Here is a 24263-nt window from a genome sequence, read left to right on the forward strand (position 1 = left end):
GATGGTGGTATTGCCTTGTGTCAGAAAAGTTACATAGAGACATTGCTATGTAAGTTTGGACTTGAGGATTGCAAACCTATTGCCACTCCCATGGAAACAGGTTTGAAGTTGAGTCTACATGATGCTGGCGATCTTGCTGATGTCACTCTTTACCAAACTGCTGTTGGCTGCCTCATTTATGTATGCAACACGAGGCCAGATATTCAGTTTGCAGTCTCGCAGGTCAGCAGATTTATGCATAGCCAAGGGTCTAAGCATTGGCAGGCTGTCAAGAGGATTTTCCGCTACCTTAGTGGCACTTTACATCTTGGCTTGTTTTATCCCAAGGGGGGATCATTGCCGCCAGATTTACATGCTTTTTCGGACTCAGATTGGGCTGGCTGTTTTGACACGCGAGTGTCCACAAGTGGTTTTTGTTTCATGCTTGGCAGTTCATGTATATCATGGTTCAGCAAGAAGCAACCTACTGTGGCCACTTCGAGTTGTGAGGCTGAGTACAGGGCAGTCTTCACAGCTACGGTTGAGTGTGTATGGCTCAGACGCCTTATGGCTGACTTGGGTGTTGGACAGGACACTGCCAACACTATCTACACTGACAGTCAGAGCGCATTGGCAGTTGCGAGGAACCCAGTTTTTCATGCTCGCACAAAGCACATTGAGGTGCATTACCACTATGTCAGGGAGAGGCTCTCAGCAGGAGAGATCAGCTTGGCTTATGTGCCAACACAGGATAACCTTGCAGATCTTTTCACAAAGGCATTGTCTCGTGAGAAGCTTGAAGCTTTCCGCAAAGCTTTGGGCTTACTCCCCTTTGTGGACTGATCCTGTCCTGAGGGCATGGCACTTCCCTTTACTCATGTGCCAGCTCTCGTTCACCGCATCACTCCAAGGGGGATTTGTTACCATATACATGTGGTAGTGATGTGTGTGAACACACTAGGACCGCCGGGGCATTTTTTCCCTCTTTAGGAGGTTTTTTCCCCCGTGCATTGTATATACGCCCATCACTCTAGGGCTATCTATCTTTCCATTGCACACTAAGTAAAACACTCTCTATTGTGTGCTTTGAGCTTCCTTCGTCTTCTCCAAGCTGTGTGTGTTTCTCTGCAACCCTAATTCCAACACTGACTCCACAAGGTCCAATAAGCCTAGTATCTGACTCACATAAAGAAGACCGCAAAACGTTGTAGCGTCGGTGAGAAGATGCCAAATGCCTAGAACCTTTTGTGAAAGACAACCCCAGGAAAACGGAGCCGCATATAGGCGGATACACGGCGAAGGAAGTCTCTAGTAACACAGCAATCCCACAGCAAGTGACAAATGTCCTCTTGTGTAGTCGAGCAACGAACGCAAGAAGAAGGACGAATATGATGCGCCCGAAGAAAAGTCCCGAACGGGAAGCACTCCAAGCAAAGAACGCCAAAGAAACATGCGCTCTTTCAAAGGCAAATGGCTTTTCCACAAGGCAGATAGGAGCCTCCTCCACTAGAGGTCAGACTTGTGCATGCGCCAAAGGGCATTACAATGACCATCAAGCCATGGTTGTGGTAGAAGAAGAGTGTAAATTCGACTTGCAAAAATATCTCGAAAAGACGTTTCCCGAAGGGCCCAATCAAACATGCGGTCACCATTTGGCAAAGGTGAAACAGGCAAAAAGTCGAGCAACATGCTTTGAAGCTCTCTCCAAAACTGACGGTAATGCATGCCCAATCCAAAGCGGCGAGCAACAAAGGGAAACTCAAAAGTATATTTGGCCTCATCGACCACATCCTCAACCATACGAATGCCACGTCCACAGAGAGAGTAAGCTTGACGAGGGGAGCGGTCGACCAAAGTAAGAGAGAATGCCGGGCTCTAGTGGAGACTTTCCAAATGAATTGAATCACCTTCCTGCCGAGGATTCCTCGATAAATGCATCGTAACCTCTTTCCAGGCAGATACTAAAGTGGAAGCAAGAGGACATCCAGGAAGGTGCCCTTCCATCTTGCCAAAAACCAGCTCCCAGATGAGGGTTGCCAATGGCCAAAAAGTAGAACTAACAACATGCTGACCGAGGAATGCAAACATCAGAGTCCAAGGCTGAATTTGTTGCACAAGAGTAGGCAACAACATAGCTTTCCTCGCAAGAACATGCCTGCGCAAATCCAAGATATTAAGTCCACCAAGACGTTTAGGAGTGCAAAGCTTCTCCATCGACATCAAGCGTAAGCCTTTTTTCAAACCATGAGTCCGCCACAAATGGGACATAATGTCCGACATAAGAGAATCTAGACATCGGCGAGGCCAATGCATTAGTGGCAAAAAAGACTGAACATATGCCAACAAGATCTCTGAACAATGCACACACGAACATGCAAGGGCCAAGTAGATAACTTCCAGTAATGCAATTTGACATTCAAAAGTTGCATAACCCAATTGACTTTTTGAGAGTGAGTAATATTCCATCCAATAGGATAACCCAACTGCCTAGTGATCACATTTGAAGACACAATCTCACCTGGCCATAACAAACTATGCCAATCACACGAACGGAGAGGTAGAAGCTTCGATTTACGAAAGTTGACTCCAAGCCCAGCGGCAATGCCAAAAAGTTCGAAGGCTTCCATAATCACTTTGACATCCGCCTGTTGATTACGGGGCATAAACAATGAATCATCAGCGTAAGCCTGGCCAACGAATGTACGACCCGAATGTAACCGCAGACCATGAAGACGCTTAGCAGAGGTCAAGTGATCAAGATAAGTCAACAGCGGGTGAGTAGCAATAGCATACAATAGAGCACTAAGGGGGCAGCCTTGCCTGACCAAACAACCAAGAGGCCAAGACTCAGTTAATTCACCTTCCAAGATCCCTGAAGACGTGCTACATGCATACAAAAAATAAACCACATTGGCAGATTTAGGACCAAACCCTAGGCACCTCATCGTGACAGCAATGAAGTCCCACTGTACAGTGTCAAAGGCCTTTTCAATGTCAACTTGCATAACCAGCACATCATGTTGAGTGTACTTAGTATACTCCATGCCAATCATAACATTAGCCAGATTATCCATAATCTGGCGACGTGGAATGAAACCATATTGTGCCTGATGGAGTCCTGCAAAAAGATGGTCCTTAATGCGGTGCACCAACATCTTAGCCAATATCTTATAAACCACCGGCATCAAAGTAATCGGGCACCAATGAGAGAATCACTCACAAAGTGCTTGCTTAGGCAGCAATTTAAGATAGTGGCAAATCTTGTTTCTCCCATGCTGCATTTATCATGAAAAGAAGTGGATGCTCAAGAGCCTCCCAGAAGGAGAAGGAAAATTCCACAGTAAGCCCATCCTAGCTGGGAGACCGCCAACGGCCCAAAGCAAGCAATGCACTATGCAATTCTGAAGCAGTGCAGGGGTCCTCAAGGCCACATGCATCTTGTGGGGATATGATCGGAGTAACAAAGGAAAGCATCAATTGACACGCATGGCAAGCAGCCGAAAATGCCTGAGAAGGAGCAGCAAACACCTGTTGATAATGCAAAACCATGGCATCCGCAAGTTCTTGCTTTGAAGAAGTCCAAACACTTGAGGAAAGCATAACCCGCTTGATTTCCTGTGAGAGACTTGAATGATGTAAACGCTTAAAGAATCGCTTCGAAGCACAACCTTTATCCACGAAAGCATGTTGATAGGCACACGTCTGCCATTTAGCAAGCTTTCGCTTGTCATTATGTTGAATACACACAGAAGCTTCGCATAACTCCGACATCTCAGAATTAGACAGAGGCCGCAAATCAGCCAACGCTTACAGTCGTTGACAAGCATGCTTCGCATCTTTGACATCCCCTCGAGTACATCGCATGTAATGCATGCCATAGTTACAAATAACACTTTGCACCCTCATAACAAAGCGATACCAGGCGGCATCAAGATCAAGATGCATATGGGGAATAACCTCAGAAATCATGTCACGAAAAACCTCATGTGTGAAATAAGCATTGTTAACAAGTAGCAGGCGTTTCCTAGGAAGAGCTCGATCACAATGAGTCTGCCCACCAAAACTCACATCCAGCAAAACAAGGTAATGATCTGAAAGCTGCAAGTTGTAATCGATGTTGACCTCACATACAAATTCCTCATATTGTTGCAAATTAAGCAAATACCATCTATCCAATTGTGCTTGATAAGAAGAGTGGGCAGCATGCTGAAAAGTAAAACCAGAGGCATTTGGATGAAAATGTCGCCATATATCAATCATCTGAGTAGAAGCAAAGAGATTATCCCATTCTTGCTTTTCCGCAAACAACATATGTGAGTTGCCAGTGGTACTATCATCCATCTCAAGGGTATTATTAAAATCACCGCCAAGGAATGCATTCGAGGTCCATGAGAGAGAAGAGATGTCTCGCCATAGAGCAGCCCTTCGTCCAGATGATGTATACGCATAAATGCCTCCAAATTCATACACCTGACCGTTCAACAAGCATTGGATCACCATCCAGCGGCCGTGCGGATCATTATACAAGAGAATTGGCTGAAGCTCATGCCGACCTAGCATCAATAAACCTGAGTAATCTTGCAAACCAGCATATGCAATCCAGTAACCTACAAAATAAGAACACTGACCAGAAAAATCATGCTGATTGTGTTCTTGCAAAACCATGATATCTGGCTTACATGTATGTACATAGTGCTATGTCAATCGCCATTTATCAAGGTTACATAACTCATGCACATTATATGAAATGCATTTAATGCGACTATGCATTGGAAACCATATTTACAACGGCAAGAAACACAGGGATCAAGTCGAGATGCCCATATGGACATCTCCATCCACCACATCCATGCCATAACCCATCTGCTGAGTGAAAGCAGGAAACTTGTCCATAGAAACTGCCTGAGAAGTGGAAGCCTCACCCAAAAGTACATCCTTATAAGAGTGCATCTCTTTTTCCCAAGCGTCAATCAACGTGCGTTTGTCATTGCAGGGAAGCTGCTTAAATGATACATTCTTATTGGCGTTAACCAGAGGAACATAATTATGGGAGGAAGGTGGAGTACGAATTTTCACTGTCTTTTTAGGTACCACCCACGAGCCAACATCAGTTGACGCAACATTTTTACCTTTTCTTGCATTTACATTCCCAACGTCCGTAGACGGCAGATTTTTGTTTTTCCCTTTATCTACATTGGAAGTCACCTTCATAGCAGGGACTCCATTCGATTTAGCTTCATCAACAGATTTGCCTACAGGGGTAGGGGTAGAGGAAGGCACAGCCGAAAGAGGGGGCTGCAAAACAAGTTCAGGACATTCAGATTGCATGTGAACGAATTTACCGCATCGAAAACAAGAGTTAGCAAATTTGCCCCATTTGAGTTTAAAAGGGCGCTTGCCCACCCAAGGATCCCCTGAATCCACCATAATTCCATCCGGGGTATGCTTATCCGTATCCCACTGAATGCAAAACCTATTGGTGTTCGCATCCAATTTCGGAGGGCAAATCACCTTGCCAAGTTGAGCAGCCAACAAAGGAAGAAAATATCTCCACGTGCGAGGAAAATCAACAATTTCCACCCACATAGGACTTTGATAGTCCTTCGTAAGTGCCCAAGGCAGAACATGAGTCATCTGCGTGCCAAAAAAGAGGGGAGACATCTCCAGCAGAAGGTTTCTAGCCTCAGTATCTACTAATAGTACCTCATAGAAACCCCGAGCACCAAAATAAACTCCTCGGACAGCTTGGTGTTTGAGAAGGAAATCAACCCACTATTCGACATCCTGCACAATAGGCATTTTGCCAGGGAAAAACAAGATGACCGCATTCATGGCATATTGCGCTACCGGATCCATAAGATCTTGTATGGGAATTCGCACCTCAAGGACAGGTGTCTGACCATTCCAAGCTTTACGGGCCTCTTCGAAGTCTTCATACAGACAACTTTTGATTTCCGAAGCACTGTCCATGGCTTTACAACGCTTGAAGACACATGGGCTCTGACCGACATGCATAAACCAGACCACGACCGAAAACTAAAGTAAAAGACTTTTTTTTGTATTTTTGTGAATTGACTATTTATAGAGTCCTCAGAGATATGTACATCTCCACAAAACACATACATCTACAAAATAAATGTGCCTGGAAAACTGTAATCTGTCAGCAGTTGTAGATTGCTTGATGTTGCTAATGCAGCAGGTCGTACTGAGGACGGACAGCAAAACGAGCAGGCTCAACGGAGGAACACATGCTGGCGAGAGAAGACAGCAGACACACAGGCGAAGATTGCGTACCCCATTGCAGTGGAACACGTAGGCTGACCGCGCGCAGGGCTGTACTTCGTGCAGACTGTCTTCGCACAAGACTGCTGGTTGCGCAGGTTGTCTGCGCACAGATATGCAGAGTCGCCCAGAGACACAGGTTCCCACAGGCTGAGTACGTGCAGGGGTACAATTTGCGCAGGCTGTGCACACGTAGGGTTGACAATTCGTGCAAAGTTGCAGGTTGCAGGCTGTGCGCGCGCAGGGTTTATAAATACACGCAGAGAGGCAGTTCGCGTAGGGATGCCAAGACCCACTCACTCACACACACACACGCACACTTTTTTTTTTTGTAATGTCATTTTGAATTACCCATGGGAAACCTCAAGACGAGGAAAACCCATGAAAAATACTACAAACGAGAAATCAGAAACAGTCAAAATAGAGCTCGTAATGACTGAGAGGAATCTCATCCAAGTCATAGGCCACTCGGAGAGACTGCAACAGAGCATCTTGAAGAAGAAAACATAGTCCACTCGCATCTGCTGAAACATGAGGGAATTACATGCTCTCCACACCGTCCAAAGCGCCCAAAATCTAACCCAGCCAAAAAAGTATGTATACGGCCAAACCAATGGCGGAAGTACTCCAAAGATCCAAAAAGATCTACCAAAATACATGCTAGGAAAACGCATACGAAGAGCAGTAGAGATGCAGTCCACAAACTGTAGCGTATGAGAACAAGATCACAGTAAATGCGGAATGGTCTCAACTGTTGCACCACATCTAACACATCGTGAAGAGGCCAATCTCCTAAAACGTAGAAATTTGCCAATCGGGAGAACCCCAAGTATACATCTCCATATAAACAGTCTCTCCTTCAGAGGCAATTTCGCATGCCACACTTTCATGACCTTACTCCGCCACCAAATAACACTCTTGTTCATATTCCATACCTTATTACAGTGTTCGTATATCCAAGAAAACGATTGCAAATGGCCATACACTTTCTTTGCAGAAATCAAAGAGGCCGAAGAACCATCATAGTGCCAATCACAAATTCGATTTTCTGCAACGAGCGGTGGAACAGGAGATATGGAATCAACCAGATTTTTAATGTTGTCCCACATTCGCCTATAAGGCATCCCAAGCCCAAAGATATGAGCAGCGTGTCTGAATGAAAGCATCCATCACATCAATTACACTGCAAATACCTTTTTGCGAGAGAAAATAAGCCTGTCTTGGAGAGCATTGAACAAGAGTTTGATAAAAAACCCGACTCCAATGTAAACTTTCTAACCGAAGCGAGTTGCCACATACATCATCTCTACCATCCTACGACAAGTCCTGTGTGACTAATTTCCAATCCGCTACAAGACTGGAAGCAAAAGGACATCCAGGTATCGTGGCCTGAAACTTACCAAATACCACATCCCCATACGATGGCTGCCAATGGCCAAAAGCCGGTGTAGAAACCGCATGAGAGCACAAAAACGCAAACATTTGCGTCCAAGGCTGCTTTTGCTCAACCAACACCAACAACAATGTGGCCTTTCTTGCTATAACATGAGAACCCAGATGCAGAATATTCAAACCACCACAACGCTTCGGAGTACATAATTTATCCATCGCAAGCAAACGCAGACCCTTTTTCTGAGAAGAAACTTGAAAAATGGAAAGTGAGATCAAGACAATATGCTTTTATGGATAAGGTTGTTCATCGAAGCAGTTCTTTAAGCATTTGCATCATTCGAGGTTATCCATGTCTATTAAAAGGGTTAAGATTGATAATGAGCAATGGACGGCCAATAAAAGTTAATTGGCGGATTTCATGGTTGATCATTTTCAACAGGTTTTTGCTGGGACTGGGGTTCCTTCAAGTGAGGTTTTGCAAGCCAAACAGCTACTGCTGTCGTATGTGCATCCTATATTGATGATGAATGATGCAACTACCCTTAAGGATAGTTTTATTGAGGATGAGCTGCATGACAGATTATTGCATCTTGGGTATTGGAAATCCCCTGGGTGGGACGGTCTTTTAGTTGAATTTTTCCTTTGCTTTTGGGAGTCCCTCAAGTAACCTCTACTTTTCATGATTAATCATGCATGGGCTAAACAGTCATTGCCGCAATCGTGGAAAGAAGGATTGGTGAAACTGTTGCCTAAGCAAACATTATGTGAATACTTCTCGCACTGGCGTCCGATCACGCTTATGCCGATAGTTTATAAATTGTTGTCGAAAATGATAGCTTCTTGTATTAAAGATCGTTTGTTCTCAGGCATACATCCTGCTCAATATGGATTCATTCCTTGCAAGCAAATTCTGGATAATATTGCTAATGCTTTTGTTGGGATTGAGTATGCGAAATATACTGGACAGGATGCACTTATCATGCAGGTTGATATAGAGAAAGCATTTGAAAATTGACACGATTCAATGGGACTTCATTGCTCAGACTATGACGACTTTGGGCTTTGGTTCCAAGATGTGTCGAGTGGTCTATTTCCTATATGAGAATAGTCAATCTGTTGGAATCATTGATGGTGAGTTGACTCGATTATGGGATCTTGGTAGATCGGTTAGGCAAGGTTGCCCTTTGAGTGCTATGTTGTATGCTATTGCTACGCATCCTCTTTTGTTGTACTTGGACTCCTTACTGTGTCTGGGCGTTTACATGGGTTTGCACACACACACTTTTTTTGTAAATCAATTTGATCTATCTATCTGTGGGAAACCTCAAAGAGAGGAAAACCCACCAAAAAGATGTGGCACACACACACACACCCACACACACACATATCTATACTTTGTATGTTTAGGCTATACTTGTTTGTATGTAAATGTATGAATGTATGGAATCTGGATACCTGTTTATTTCCTGAACTCAACAAAATTCTTGCTGAAAGAGGGATCAGGCATCTGTTTTGGCAACAAATTTGAAATGCATCAAGTGCTTAATTGTCCAGTCAGGCAATGGTATTAGTAATTTAGCTGTAGTATGATCAAAGATGGGAACTCTAGCATTTGCTAGCAACTTATCCTTCGGTTTCATCTTTTTCTGTTCTTATCCACAGCCTGTAAAATTGTCAGATCCACATCTGGTTAGCTCCTTCTTTGACAATTTCAAGAGGGTCTACCTACATTCTTCTGTTGAGCTGACAAACACAAGCTCCAAGCCAATAACTTGCACAGTCAAGCTGGAAGTGCAAACAGAGCCCAAGAACTTGGAACATGCGGTTGAGCAAGAAGTTACCCTACCTGGAGAGACAACAACATTATTCACATTTCCTCAGGTATTTGAATTTTTTTCTTGGCTCATCTTGCAGCTAGGAGATCGGTACCTTGATCGGTACCTTGATCTTCATATGTACATTGCAGGTCTTCTTTTATAAACCAGACTTATGGTGGCCCAATGGCATGGGAAAGCAAACCCTTAACAAAACTAAGATAACTCTTGCAGTTCAGGGATATGGTGAATCTGATTCTTGGACACACATGTTTGGATTTCGGAAAATTGAGAACTTCATTGATCCTTCAACAGGTGGAAGGTGATGAGCTCTAAGCCTGTAATGCATAATCCATAAGGTGTCTTGGGACTCGATTCTGTTATCTGATAGGCATCTTTTTTCCCCCAGGAAAAAAATGACCATTAGTTTAGAAGCACCTTTAAACTCAATATGCTTTACTCCCGTCAGATTGCAGTCCGTAATTGATCATTGTTTTCTTTCAGAATATTTAAGGGACTCACAGGGGCAGAATGTTGAGGAATTGCAGGTCCAAGGAGTAATTAGTTTTTTTATATGCATGTTTGCAGGTTATTCAAGGTGAATGGAGAGCCCATCTTTATTCGTGGTGGGAACTGGATAGTCTCTGATGGTTTACTGCGCCTGTCAAAAGAGAGATACAAGTCAGATATCGACTTCCATGCAGACATGAATTTCAACATGATTCGCTGCTGGGGAGGCGGAATAACTGAAAGGCCTGAATTTTACGAAAATTGTGATCGTAGAGGCTTGCTTGTAATCTCTTCTTAAAAGCTGTTTTTGCATTGACATCATGCTCAGTTCTCTTTGCTGCATGGATAGCTCAATATATGTGCAACTCAAGAACGCATCCCATATATTTATGTTAATTGTAAGATTCCCACTGTTTCCCACTGATTACCAAAATGAAATGTACTTGGGCAAATGACCAATCAAACAAAATGAACATGAAAAGCCAATAGCCATGATAGCAAAGCAATCATGCTAAAGAATCTGGCCATGAATGTCACTACCAATGAATGACTTGAGACACAGGCTGATACAACCAAATAACAATGACTTTCGTGGAGATGTTTTAGATTTCTCCCATTAAGGAAATGTGAAGCCACTATTTAAAGTTGTTTGGAGAAAGGACCCTTGGCAACAACTTAATAAGCCCAATTGTCCAAGAGCAAGGCATAGTGCCAGAAGCCTGGACATGGTGAGAAAGGGTTGTAAATGGCTGCTTAAAAGGATCAGCATATTGAGAGAACAACCCATTTGGAAGTCCATCCTATCCTGCGCTTCTGTTTTGAAGCAAATGATGCAAGACAGCCTCAACCTCATGATCTGTAATGTTAGCCTCAAAAGTAGCAACCATGTCAGGTAACACATGGGCACGCACCAAGGCAAACATAGAGTTTCTAGATACTATGGAGTTAGCATTCACATTCTCTAATGGACCCAACAAGGAGGCAAAGAAGGAATGACACATACAAATCAAGTGGAGGTATCCATAACCATGTCTCCTGCATCATTTTAACAATGCTGCACGGCACACACGGGATGCAAGCCATGACAGAAGCGATGCGTCTGTAAACTATTATCCAGTATTGACTCGGTGATAGCTGCCATACTGACTCTCTGATAGCCAATGATACACATAACGGCAATGCGTTTGGCTATGCATTCTGTAGCCAAAACCAATGTATTTTTGTTGGTAACTACAACAAGCTTCACGATTTAGAACCCTGCAAGGCCTCCAATAGCATCAATTGTTGATGGCAGACATACACATCCAAACTTGCTTCCCTGACATTTTCAGACATGATTTAGACCTCTCCCAGCCACAGTGTGGTCTCTCCATTGTTTTTATCTTCATGGAGGAGAAGAGGAAGAGGATTATCAGCACGAAGAGAGAGATTGTGGCTATAGAAGACTTTGGCAAAGACGAAGCAGCTGAAGGATTGGAAGGGGACATTGAGGGAAAGTGGTTCTAGACTCAGCCAGGTCTACTTCCAGAGTTGGAATAAGACAGAACAAAAAAAGAAATAGTCGATATGCTTTTGGAAGTCTGTAGTGTGTCTGACCAAGAGGGTAGACAAGAAAACAGAGGACATCAAAGCAAAGAAAGCCAATGTACAAATATTTAATAGATTCGATATCTTGGAAGAGATAGTTAACGGTTTGGTGGTTTGTGCGATGTAGTGTGGTCTATAATTCAAATTTTCTAAAAGGCAACCGATGCTCAAGATGGCATTTCTCTAGGGTACAAAGTTGAAGGTAGCCGGTTTAGGGTATGTCCAGCATGACAGCTGTTGTTGGGGTGTCCATGGTAGCTTCTTCATCGACTTGCTCTCACTATTTATGTCCACTATGAGCTGTAGAGAGGGTGTTAAAGTTATGGCATCTCAAGTGAAATGCCCAATGTGATCCTATTATTTATTTTGGCTTTTAGGTAGTTATTTTACTTATTTGTAAAAGTTTGGGTAGGGCAATTTACTTACGTGGGTATATATGCAACCCATTGGGCCCATTGTACAAGCGTGAGTTTATTCATTGCCAAGGTTGGTTGGTTCAAGAGACTCTGTGTGTGTGTGTGTGTAGCCTCGCCCCCTCTCGCGCTCTCTCTGCAGCCCTCGCGCTGCCCAGCCCCCCCTCGCCCTCCCCTACAAGACCCCCCCCCCCCGCGCAGGTATAGCAGAGGCTGGTAGATAGGCAAATATCGGGGCAATTGCAAAAAACTGCAGGAAATTGCAGAAATTCAATTTTCAGCCTTTTCTCAGAAATCAACAGATATTAGGAAAATCGCAGGAAATTGCAGAAAATACAGAAATTCAAGTTTTCAGCCTTTTTCTCAGAAATTGCAGAAAGCGGGCATTTGTTGTAACTTGCAGAAAGTGTAGAAAATGTACGCCATGTATGCTTTATGTGGGAGAACATGTATGCATAATTTGGAAGCACTTGTGCGTGTAGTGTCTCCTTCCGCCGCAAAACTCCTCTCGGTTTTGGTAGCGACCAAACATGAGGAATAAGCCCGACCCCTTTGAAGATGCAGTTCAAAAGTGTACAGAAGAAATGACGGATATCATTAACAAGATCAATGGCAACCTGTTAGGGACAATAAAAATACGCGAAGATCGCGTTTTGGCCCAAGAATGCAAGATCATTGCAATGGGAGATCGTGTTACGGCCCAAGACGAAGAGATTGCGTCGCTCAAGAAGGAGCTTGCTGAGGTACGATCACGAAACACGCTTGAAGAGGGAGAATTGCAACCCTCTGTAATAGAAGAACTCAACACAATCAAAGAGCAAGTGCGAGCCATCAAAGAGGGGGAAGAGCAGCATAAAGAAATGACGACTTCTTGGATGCACGTTATTACAAAGACTCAACAGAAAGCAGATGAGGCTGATAAATGGATTGAGGTTGCTAAGAAAGGGAAAAGCAAGGAAACAACGTCTACACCCACCATTATCAACCTGACACTAGAAGAGGAGCAAAGAAGACATGTACGCTCTTTACATGTGAGAATTTGCGGCCAAAGACAAAGATAATGTAGACGAAGAGGTAAAAGAACTCATGGCTTTTATGGGGGTTCATGAGCCGATGCACTCAAGAGCGCGGAGAGTGGGCAACAAGAAAAACGGGAGCAAGGGGGAAACCTCTAAACAAAGGGCACTCATCCTTCGTTTTCCCTTCATGGACTTTTTGAAGAAGAGACCAACTCTTAAGAAGACAGGTATCTTCCTCGGGGACGGCCTTACCATCTCACAGATCGCCCATATGTAGGAGGTGATGCCAGAGATTAGAGCGGCAAGGGAAAAAGGTAAGATCGCTTTTTACCGAGATGGAAGAGTGGTGATATTGGAGCCACGCTCTACATGACGGTGTGGGGCCTATGGGACCACTCTCAAAGTTGTTACCTAGAATTGTAATGGATCTATGCGCCTTGATGTGGGTGCTTTTGAGGAGAGTTTTACCGGGAGAGACATCATCTTCTACTCTGAGACATATCAGGCCCCTGGGCAGTCTATGCCTCACATCAGTGGATACAGATGGGAGACAACCTGTAGACAGGAGACACGATCAGAGCGCAGAGGGCGGGGCTCAGGAGGAGTGACAATGTTATTCAGGGAGGAGTTGCAGCCATTGATACATATAGTCCGCAATGATGAGCAAGCTAGGTACATGTGGGTAAGACTGAGAGCAGAGACAGGCATATATCTTTACATTGCTATTTGCTACTTTCCCCTGAGTACGTCAGTATATGCACCTCCCAGAGGACAGTCTCCCTTCTCTATTTTGGATGATGACATATGGGAGTTCTCTAGAGATGGTGACATTATCATTCTAGGAGATTTCAATGCTAGGACTGCCCATCATCAGACAGTATTTTATGATACTTCAGAGGAGATGCTGAGAGCTGGATGTTGCAGAGACGGGCCTATCCAGACTATCACAGGATGGGGAGCATACTAAGTATGGACGGCACTTGATAGACATAGGGACTGCACATGGATTGGCCATCTTGAATAGCCTACAGAGATTTCCTGCTGCAGGAGGTTTCACATGCTTTCCACATAGACATGGAGCCAGCACAATGGATTATGTCATGGCACAGCCGAGTCTCATCTCTAGTATCCAGGATCTCACAGTTGGGCCCAGACTTGTTGGGGTGACAGTGGATCGTGCTCTTGTGTGGTTGACCATCTCTTTCAGTTCAGTGTAGCACACAGGACACGGGTAGTAGCCCCTATTCGCTACACCTTCACACGGGAGACGGATTCTGTATACATAGACGGGATCTACAGACGCCTATGCACTGAGGAGCCAGGGTGACCTCTGGAGGAGCTTACTGCTATATTGACATAGACATTACATGATACAGCAGTAGAGGCATCCCCACACACCCAGCCTGAGTGGAGACGCCTTTCAGGGAGCATGCCTCAGAACAGTTGGTATGATGAGGAATGCTGCCAGACTAGAGCTAGACTTCTGAGAGATGCTTTTGGGGGACATCACTCATAGGCAGTCACAGATTGACTTCCGACGCCTAGTGCGGTGGAAGAAGAGGGCATTTTTGGCTCGACTAGAGCAGGATCTATACCAGCTATTCTGGAGTCAAGACTCACGTGAGGCATGGCGGCTTTTTCATGAGCAGTCCCCCCCTCCCTCCTCTGCCATTACCTCTACAGAGACCTGGGGTCAGTACGCGTCATCTTTGTACACAGTTCCCGGACAGCTGCCCCTTCCTGAAACCCCCACCGATCCATGCCCACACACGTGTTTTTTTCACCGTTGAGACGGTGAAGAAGGCCATTGACAGGATGAGGACTCGGAGAGCATATGATCATGATGGCTTAGTGGCTGAGCATTTCATGCATGCCGTAGATCTACTAGCAGAGCTTCTCGCAGTTATGTTTAACCGTGCCATGTGTGAGGGCTTCCCTGATACTTGGAGTCTATCTATAATTGTACCTATCTTCAAGTCAGGAGACCCTATGGAGCCTAGGAATTATTGTACTATCATGATTGGACGCACATTGGCACGGTTGTACTCATCCATTCTTGAGGAGCAGCTGAGTAGATGCGCAAAGAGGGAGGGAATGTGTGCAGCTGGGCAGGCAGGGTTCATGAGAGGTTTTTCTACTCTTGACCATATCTTGACACTTAGGGCCATCATTGAGGAGGGAAGATCCCATAAGAGACAGATCTATTGTAGCTTTGTGGAGCTCCGCAAAGACTTTGACTCAGTACCGAGAGCTAGATTGATGCGTAGGTTACAGGAGATGGGAGTATCCACAGAACTCATGTGGGGGATCATGGCATTGTACAAATCAGTAGTAGGGCATGTACGCACCTCTAAGGGTCTATCTACACCGGTTCACTCCACTATTGGGGTGAAGCAAGGCTGCCCGCTCTCTCCTACTCTATTTGGTATGTATGTGGATCAAGTTTTTGACTACATTGAGAGAGACGATGATAGAGGTGCACCGCTGGTGGTAGGGACATGGATTCCGCTATTAATATATGCTGATGATATTGTGTCGATCTCCCACTCTCCGGAGGGAATGCAACGACACTTGGATGCTTTGCATAGGTTTGCCCATGAAAGTGGTTTCTCTGTCAACCTTGGTAAAACCAAGGTCATGGTATTTAATACCACCCCACAAAGGATCAGGAGGTCAGCGTCCGTATTCACATAGGGCCAGGAGGGAGTGGAGTATACAGATGCTTACACTTACCTTGGAGTGGTTTTTAGTGCACCAGCATTTTCATTGAGGAGAGCAACATAGACTAGATTGACCAGAGCCCATGCGGCATTGGGTAGATTGGAGAGGATGTGTTCACAGGTTCAGTTTCAGGCCTCGGATGAAGCTCTGACTCTTGACACTCTTGTGGCTTCTGCATTGCTCTATGGAGCTGAGATATGGGGGCCTTCATTGGATCATCACGGGAGGACAAGTCACACTGATGGATGGGGGGACATGGAGAAGCCTTTGGTCTCTATGATCTCGCGGCTCATTAGAGCCAAGGCTTCAGTACCACGTGCCATTATCCGAGCAGAGCTAGCTGCCCCCCCACTAGTGGTTGAGGCACTCACCAGATTTGTCTCCTTCATACACCGCATGTGGGAACTTCCTAGAGATAGATACGCCCGCCTTGCACTTGAGTCCTCTCGATAGTTAGCCATGCAGGGAGATACAGCATGTTCGTATGGGGAGATGACATCATGGTTTCAGGCGCGTGGGTTGAGCATAGATAGATTGCCCCCCTTCTAGTACTCACTGGATGCACCCTCTCTGACTCTTACACAGTCCGAGATCACCAGGCTCATCCGCGAGGACCTGACTCAGCTAGACACCATGAGGGCGTGGATACAACCAGCACAGGAGTTGGGCACGAAGATGGCTTTCTATAGAGAGCATCTTCTCCAGCTTACGGAGGACGGTTTTGTGACGAGGCCCAGATACATGGACACCCACTTGTCTCATGGGATACGATATGCTATTGGTCAGATATGCACATCTTCACACCCGCTGCGGATCGAGAGTGGTAGATACAGCGGAGTACCAACAGAGGCTAGGACATGCCCCCTGTGTGACATGGAGCTTGAGACAGAGCTACACTACACATGCCACTACCCCGGCTACTACGAGATACGAGGCCACTTCCACTGCTTGTTCAGAGATGGTTAGTTTAGGATTCCATAGTATTTTTATTTTGTTACTCTGACTTTGTATCAGATCCACCACATTGTAACGTTCTGGTCTCATAGGTCACTTTGGCCTTTTGAAGATGTTAATATAACATTTCATTTCATCTCTCCTCTCTCTCTCTCTCTCTCTCTCTCTCTCTCTCTTTGTTCTAGTTCTTTTGTACCCAGACATGGTATTAGATTCACCATTTTGTAATAGATTGGTCTCATAGGTCATTTTGGCCTTTTGAAGACGTTAGTATAACATTCCATTTCATCTCTCTCTCTCTCTCTCTCTCTCTCTCTCTCTCTCTCTCTCTCTCTCTCTCTCTCTCTCTCTCTGTGACATTGTATTAGATTCACCACTTTGTATCTGATGGTCTCATAGGTCATTTTGGCCTTTTGAAGACGTTAATATATCATTTCATTTTCTCTCTCTCTCTCTCTCTCTCTCTCTCTCTCTCTCTCTCTCTCTCTCTCTCTCTCTCTCTCTCTCTCTCTCGGTCCCATAGGTCATATTTGACCTCCGAGGACGATAATAAAATCTATCTATCTATCTATCTATCTCTCTCTCTCTCTCTTGCTTTCTCCCCTCGGTCTCTACTCTCCTGCATCGTCGACTTTGACATTTTATGCCTGCCGTTCTGTGCCGTTCCTTAGCCACTCTCGCATTCTGTGGGATCTCGTGGCCCTTCCCGTTCCGCATTACTATTCCACAACTGCCTCGTTCATGTATGTAGCATTTTAGGTGCTCTCTTAGTTGAATGAGATTAGAGTCGAGGTGTCCACCAGATTGGAGGCGAGTTCTTGTCTTCATTACATCTTCGGCTGCCTATTCTGACATAGTATTCTACTTTGAAACTTCTATACAGCATGTTAACTGTTGCAAATGCGTGTTTGTTGGAGAATGTGAGGTGAACTCTTTGCAAGATTTTATCTCTATTCATTGGAAGGGGTGAGACCGATGATTGATATGATGAATTTAGTGCATCTCAACATCTACTAGTGGTCGATGAGACTTGGAATGTGATGGCTAAATGATTCATTGGGATCACAGTTTGTGCCTGAGGTCTTGACGGGGATAAAGAAGTGAATGTGATTTGTGATGGTGATCCTAGTGCATTAAGAGCTCTATCAATATCATGAGATGGCGAGATGGGGAGATGTTGAACTTGGTGTATCAAGAGGTCTGAAAGGATGAGATGACTAGATAGTGATTCTAGTGCATCAAGAGTTCTGAATTGAATGAGATGACTAGATGGATTGTTTGGATTCGAATGTTTAGTGTGTGACTGGATATTGCTATCTGAAATCCGGTGTGGATTAGGATATGTGTGTAGATGCCAAGAAAACCTCATTTTTCAGCCAAGAAAACGCAGCCAAAACAGTCATTTTCAGCCACCGAAACAGTCTCGAAATTCAGCGATTAGAAGATCTCACATTTCAGCCATCGTCGTCGTCGTCGTCATCGGCATAGACCAAGTTGCATAGTCCATTGCATACGCATTGTACACCTTTGTGCAATCAAAGAATAGACCACTCTCACCGACGAGAGTGGGGCCTTCGGAGGAGGGTTTTACAACCTCTCGGGTGTCGTATTTCTTCTCTCTCCTTCTCTCAGTCTCATTCACTTGCACGCACAATATCCACCCACTTTGTTCGTGATCACAACACTCTACAAGACGGCAGGCTCTCTTCTTCCCTAAGAACTAAAAGGAACCTTGATCAATAAAGATCACTAATCTTGAGAAAATACAACATTCATTCCGTTGCACCTAACATTGGTATCAGAGCTTTGGAAGTGTTCTGCATTACTCAAGGAAAGAACCGCAAGAATTTTTTTTTGCTTGTTGCAATCGCACGAACCCAAGTTTACTTGGGCGTGGCGATTCCTAATCGTGTTTTGTTGAAGAGTGACAGGAATCCCAAGAAAGAAGGGCTTGTCCAGCCTCCCCTTGTGTCTATTTTCACTCATTGAGAGCGGACTGTGCACTTAGCAGCCGGCCAATCGACGTGAGGTGGGAAAAAGCAACCTTGGTGTGAGCGCAAGGCCGCCAAGGGGTGCGCCCGCAAAAAAGGGTAGAACTCGGGTGAAGAGAAGATCCTTCTCCAACGCGATTTGCAAGCGAAAGAAAACCTCAAGAACCCCAAGCACCCACAACCCTCAAGATTCAAGAACCCAAGACCCCCAAGAACCCAAGTTCCTCGTGAACTTCAGAACCCAAGACTCCCAAGAACCCAAGTTCCTCGTGGACTTAAGAACCCAAGAACCCACGATTGCAGGATGATCATCACTCGAAGCGGAATGGATACTTCGCTTGGAAGTGATGAGCATGAGAGAGGCAAAGAAGAATTTTCCCCACCAGGAGGTTTTTCCGACCCTCCCCCTTTTCCATCTATGACAAAGATTGCACTAACTCCTATGGAGGCTTTGCAGCAATTTTTTCTGAAACAGAAGTTAGAACGAGAAGCAAGAAATGCAGAAAGAAAAGCAGAAAGAGAGTGTGAACACGAAGAAAGAATGGCAGCCATAAAGCATGAGTACAAAGAAAGGAAAGCCGCCTTTTTGCAACTCTTTTCTCAAGTAGCGGCACCGATGCACGAAATTCGGGAAAAGGAGACTCTCTCCGTCTCTTCTTCTCCCATGCATGACACACAGGATTTGCATGATCAAGATGTGATTTCTCACAAGCATGATTATGAGAAGCATGATGATTTGATGGATAATGATTTGCATGATGAATTGCATGACGAAGATGTGATTGTTCACAAGGATGATGTGTTAGTTGATGCTTTTTCTAGCGAAGCTAACCTCGTTGTCGATTCGATCAATCACCAAGAATCGATCTTGGCTTTCGAGTCGAGGTCCACAGATCCCCCACAAGAAGATTCGATAGATCCCGAAGAAGCGATCTTGGCTCTCGAGCCTTGGTCCAAAGAGCCCTCACAGGAAGTATTGTGTGTTCGCATGATTGATACGCACACATTGTTTGAGTGTTTCATTCGTGAAGGTTTCCTGTATTTTAGTCAGCATCGTTATGTGATCCCTTTTTCTAGGCATGACATATTGTATGTTGAGCACGTTTCTCTCATGGATGATCACGAATGTATGCGGATTGTTCATGAAAAGTTGAAAAGTTTGTATGTCACGAAGTCACATTCCACGTCTCTTCCTTGGCATGACACAATTTCCGAACGAGCACATGATAGTATGAGCACCAAACATGGGCATTTCCATTGTGATTTGCCACAGTTGATTGATTTCGATCAAACAGAAAAGATTCGATCTCATTGTTTGCATGTGTTTGATGAACGGGTTCTCACTCCGTCTCTATGTTCATCTACATTGCATACACAGTCTTTAGAGAAGACAAGATTTTTTTCCTTCACTTTACATAGAATGGGTATGTTCATGGTTTTGTGTTGGAGATGGTTTCAGGAATTTTCAGCCATGGAGATTCTTGACGACGGAAGAAGCAAGACTCTAGACGAAGTTGAAGCATCAAAGGAACCACAGAAGACTTTGAGTCGCTTTCGGTGCGGCCCAAAGAAGCAAGCGTTGCAGACCTTTATGAAGTTCAAGTACCGCACGACCCACATATCAGAGTGGGCCGGCGAAGAGTCCCTTCCAGGATTCCGAATGCTGTTGGCGATCTCCCTCGACGCCATACAGTTTGGTACCAGTACCTCTGTCACCTGACACATCCCAACCCTATGTGTCCGTGGACAAGCTACACCACAGCAGGGTTCAGTCAGTTCAGTCAAGTCTAGATTAGCAGTGATCTGGCACTTTTGTGAGTCTATTCGTAGACCGTGCATGCCTAGTCACTTAGCATAGATGCATATCCTCCGGTTGCACACAGCATGATCATCGGAATTCCCGTCAGAATCCATTAGGATCAGTTAGGGGAATTTTCCAGTGCATTTAGCCTATTTTTCTATTTATTGGTATTTTCACTTATTATTTTTAAGTGACTTTCCAACAAAAGTAGGTAGGGCAATTTCGCTAAGTTAATATATAAGCAAACCCAAGTTAGCACTTTCTGGCAAAAGAGGCAGCAGGAGCTTCCCGCTCAACAGGCAACATCTCAGCAAGACCAACCCCCGCGACTACTCTGGCGTTTTCTCCACAGAAGACCTAGCGTTTTTGCATCAGATCAGCCTTGGCGATTTGTGCACAGCAGATCAGCCCCGGCGTCATCACGACACAGCAGATCAGCCTAGCATTTTTGCATTTGCAAAACCCCGGCGGCAGAAGGAGCAATTTCAGCCTTGGCGTTTTTGGATTTCAGTAGCAAATTAAGACCGGCATTATTCACCTAAAGTGTAGCAGATTCAGCCCGTAAAGACCATCAGTTTTCAGCCCTAAGAAACCTCATTTTTCAGCCAAGAAAACGCAGACAAAACAGTCATTTTCAGCCACCGAAACAGTCCCAAAATTCAGCGATTAGAAGATCTCAGATTTCAGCCATCGTCGTCATCGTCGTCGTCATCGGCATAGACCAAGTTTCATAGTCCATTGCATACGCATTGTACACCTTTGTGCAATCAAAGAATAGACCACTCTCGCCGACGAGAGTGGGGCCTTCGGAGGAGGGTTTTACAACCTCTCGGGTGTCGTATCTCTTCTCTCTCCTTCTCTCAGTCTCATTCACTTGCACGCACAATATCCACCCACTTTGTTCGTAATCACAACACTCTACAAGATGGAAGGCTCTCTCCTTCCCTAAGAACTAAAAGGAACCTTGAGCAATAAAGATCACTAATCTTGAGAAAGTACAACATTCATTCCGCTGCACCTAACATGCCAATAGAGACTCTCCTAGCTAGTGTCTGCCTCTTTACACGAGCACAATCGATAATATAAAATTTATTTGCAAAAGTTTTGTGCTTGGTTACAAGATTTGAAATTTTAATATCTTCTTAATGAAATGTGAAGTACCTCTTCACTCGAGGTGAAGTCACCCTTCACATACACCTTTGAGTTCTTGATGGCTGGAATGGGCCTTCGAAGTTGGCTTTGGATACCTTTGGAGCTCCCCTTTTAGAAGCTCTGTATGCTCGAAGAAGCCGCCTTTGAATGCCGGTGTACAAGTTTTGCAAAAACTTTGCTGCAGCTTTGGTGGGAGCAATGCCTTGAGATTGGAAGCTTTGGATCTCTTGGGATTTCTACTCCGTGGGAGTAGGAAACTTGAGGCCCGTGGGAATGGGGGAGCTCTTGAGTTGGAGCTTTTGAGGCCCGGATGTCGTAAGACAGGACTGCCCGCTTAGAGAATATGGGGCTTTGGAGGGCTTGACATAAGGCGACAACACACCAGGCAGTCGCGGGAAGGGGGGCCCCGTAGGGGCGGACCCGAGATTGCTTTTAAAGGCAGTTGAGCGAGCAGGCAACTGGGTGTGGCCGGACGGCGGGAGCAGACGATCGGGGCCGATCGGATATGCGCGGGCGTCGGCGCAGGCAGGAGCGGAAGGAGCAGGAACGAGCTTGACTGGCCGGCCGGTGGCTGCGGTCATTCGGACCGGACAGTTTCATGCAAAACAGTTGAGCGCCTCTTTGAGGTCCGCCCATTGGACGCCCGGGCAGTGGGGATGGGCCCTCAAAAAAGGTGTTTGACTCCTAAACATAGGAGGTTCCCAAACACAGCGAGATCATTTAGGCTTGTTTTTCCACAAGAGTGTGGTGAGCATTGAATGCTCTTCTAGGCGCACGCGCGCGCGCGCACACACACACACACACACACACACACACACACACCGAAACACACTTTCCTGGTGCAGAGCACAGAAATAGTAGCATAAACTTTCACAATTAATTAAGCAATTGTTTTCTCATAAGATGTCCAATTGGAGCATGGGAGGATGCATTGTGAAGCTCATGACATTGGCTATGGATGCTCATAAGTGACAAAGCAAGGTAGTGCCGTACTTGGGAGTAATGGAACACAAAAGATGGTAAGAAAAATATTGAGAGAAACACCTAATAATTAAGCATAATACTAATTAACCTCAGAATTAGCCAGGAGAGTAGTGGCCCAAGAGAATCAAACCCAAGAACGTGCTCACACTGACTAATTGATGCTAATTAGTCACAAGGTATGCAATGGGAAGAGAAGAAGAGAAATACCAAGGATCCTAATGATGATTAGGAGATGCCAATCAAACTAACACACAAAAGTACAACAACAATTCTAGCTAGCACACCATAGCTCTGATACCAAATGTTAGGAATTGGATCGTGCTAGCTATGGTGGATGAAAGAGAAACATGGTGCAAGTGTGTGAGTGTGTGTATTCAAGGTTATCACTCAAGTGAATTAGGTTACACAATCTTGAGTATTGACTTAGCTTAGAACAAGCTCACCACAGACAAGCATGTAGTGCAAAATGAAGTTATTGTTTATTTATTCATGAAATGAGCTTTAAGTAGCTCTACAGCCTTGCTCCACAGCACATGGGATAAATCCACTCTCCTCTCCTTGACTCACACTTTAGGACAAAGCTCACACTTTACAATTAGCTCAGTGGATTGTGACTTTTGTGGATGACTCAGATGAAGAGCATGGCTCTTTGACAAGAAACACCAGGAGGGGTGCCAAGTTGAGGGCTCAATGCTTGTGGGGCTTTGGATATTGTGTGATTTTTTCTCTTTCAAGTGTTTTCTGTTTTGGTTTATTTTGGTATTGTTGCAGTGTTTCTATCACCTTGTCAAGGTGTGTCACCATTCTGATGGCGTGGCAACTCTGGACAATTAAAAGATCCCTTGGGAGGCCAAAACTGACAAAAAGGCTTATGTTCAAAAATTGATAACGTGGCAGCTACTTCCACTCCTGATCATCCTAGATATCATGGAGACTAAAGTTCTCTTCCATTCGTTGCCAATCAGCATGCGTGCGCTTGCCCCGTATGCTAGGGCACCATATCTTCACTCTATATAATGCTATAGTTGTAATCAAGGTGTCTAACAACCCTCGCTTAGTGTGAGGCTCTGGAAATTGTACCTGAGAACACATCCTCTGAAGACTTCCTCATGTTGCATAGCGCCTTTTGAGTCTATTGCGTCAATGTCTACTAGACTAGTTTATGGCTTATGTTTGATTTTGCAGGCGTAATCGAGGGCGATTACAATTCTTTCAAGAGGGGGGTATGTCACAAAGTGATGACGTGGCATGTTCGGTCGAACAACCCCGGTGAAACTGATAGATTTAAAAGATAAAAGTTGTTCCAACTTATGGGGTCCCGTCCACGATGGGGCCCAAGGGACACAAAGACATAAGGAAAAGGAGAAATCCCGTGGCCTTGCTTACGTGGCAGCGTTGTACAGAAAGCTCTGCAATTTGAGCTAGCTACTGAGTGGCACCTATACAGATTTCCGCAAATTAAGTTGGCAGCTTTTGGTGCTAGTTGAGATACCAGATGCTTTTGGAACATGAAGCGTTTCATTGTATTGCTTTTGGGCATCCCTTGTACGGTTTATGAGAGCCCATGGGGCCTCACTCTGTAGAGCATTTGAACGTAGAGTTTGAGAGAGAGATTCTTCTTCTATGGAGGATCCAATGGTTTTGGTTTTGGTTAAATTTTTTTG

The 24263-nt window shown here is 44.9% G+C and overlaps 1 protein-coding gene across 1 annotated transcript in view; it reads left to right on the forward strand.

Annotated features, from left to right (window-relative positions):
* The window catches only part of LOC147464896 (glycoside hydrolase family 2 protein), a 144252-nt gene that overhangs the window by 105155 nt on the left and 14834 nt on the right, over nucleotides 1-24263 (forward strand). Inside the window, exons 6-8 of the mRNA XM_086517023.1 lie at nucleotides 9316-9534; nucleotides 9620-9789; nucleotides 10056-10260. Of these exons, the coding sequence (XP_086373149.1) occupies nucleotides 9316-9534; nucleotides 9620-9789; nucleotides 10056-10260 (594 nt within the window). The remainder of the gene's footprint in view (nucleotides 1-9315; nucleotides 9535-9619; nucleotides 9790-10055; nucleotides 10261-24263) is intronic.

Source organism: Adiantum capillus-veneris, chromosome 1 (genome assembly GCF_014529385.1).
Source record: "Adiantum capillus-veneris isolate H3 chromosome 1, ASM1452938v2, whole genome shotgun sequence".
NCBI lineage: Eukaryota > Viridiplantae > Streptophyta > Polypodiopsida > Polypodiales > Pteridaceae > Adiantum > Adiantum capillus-veneris.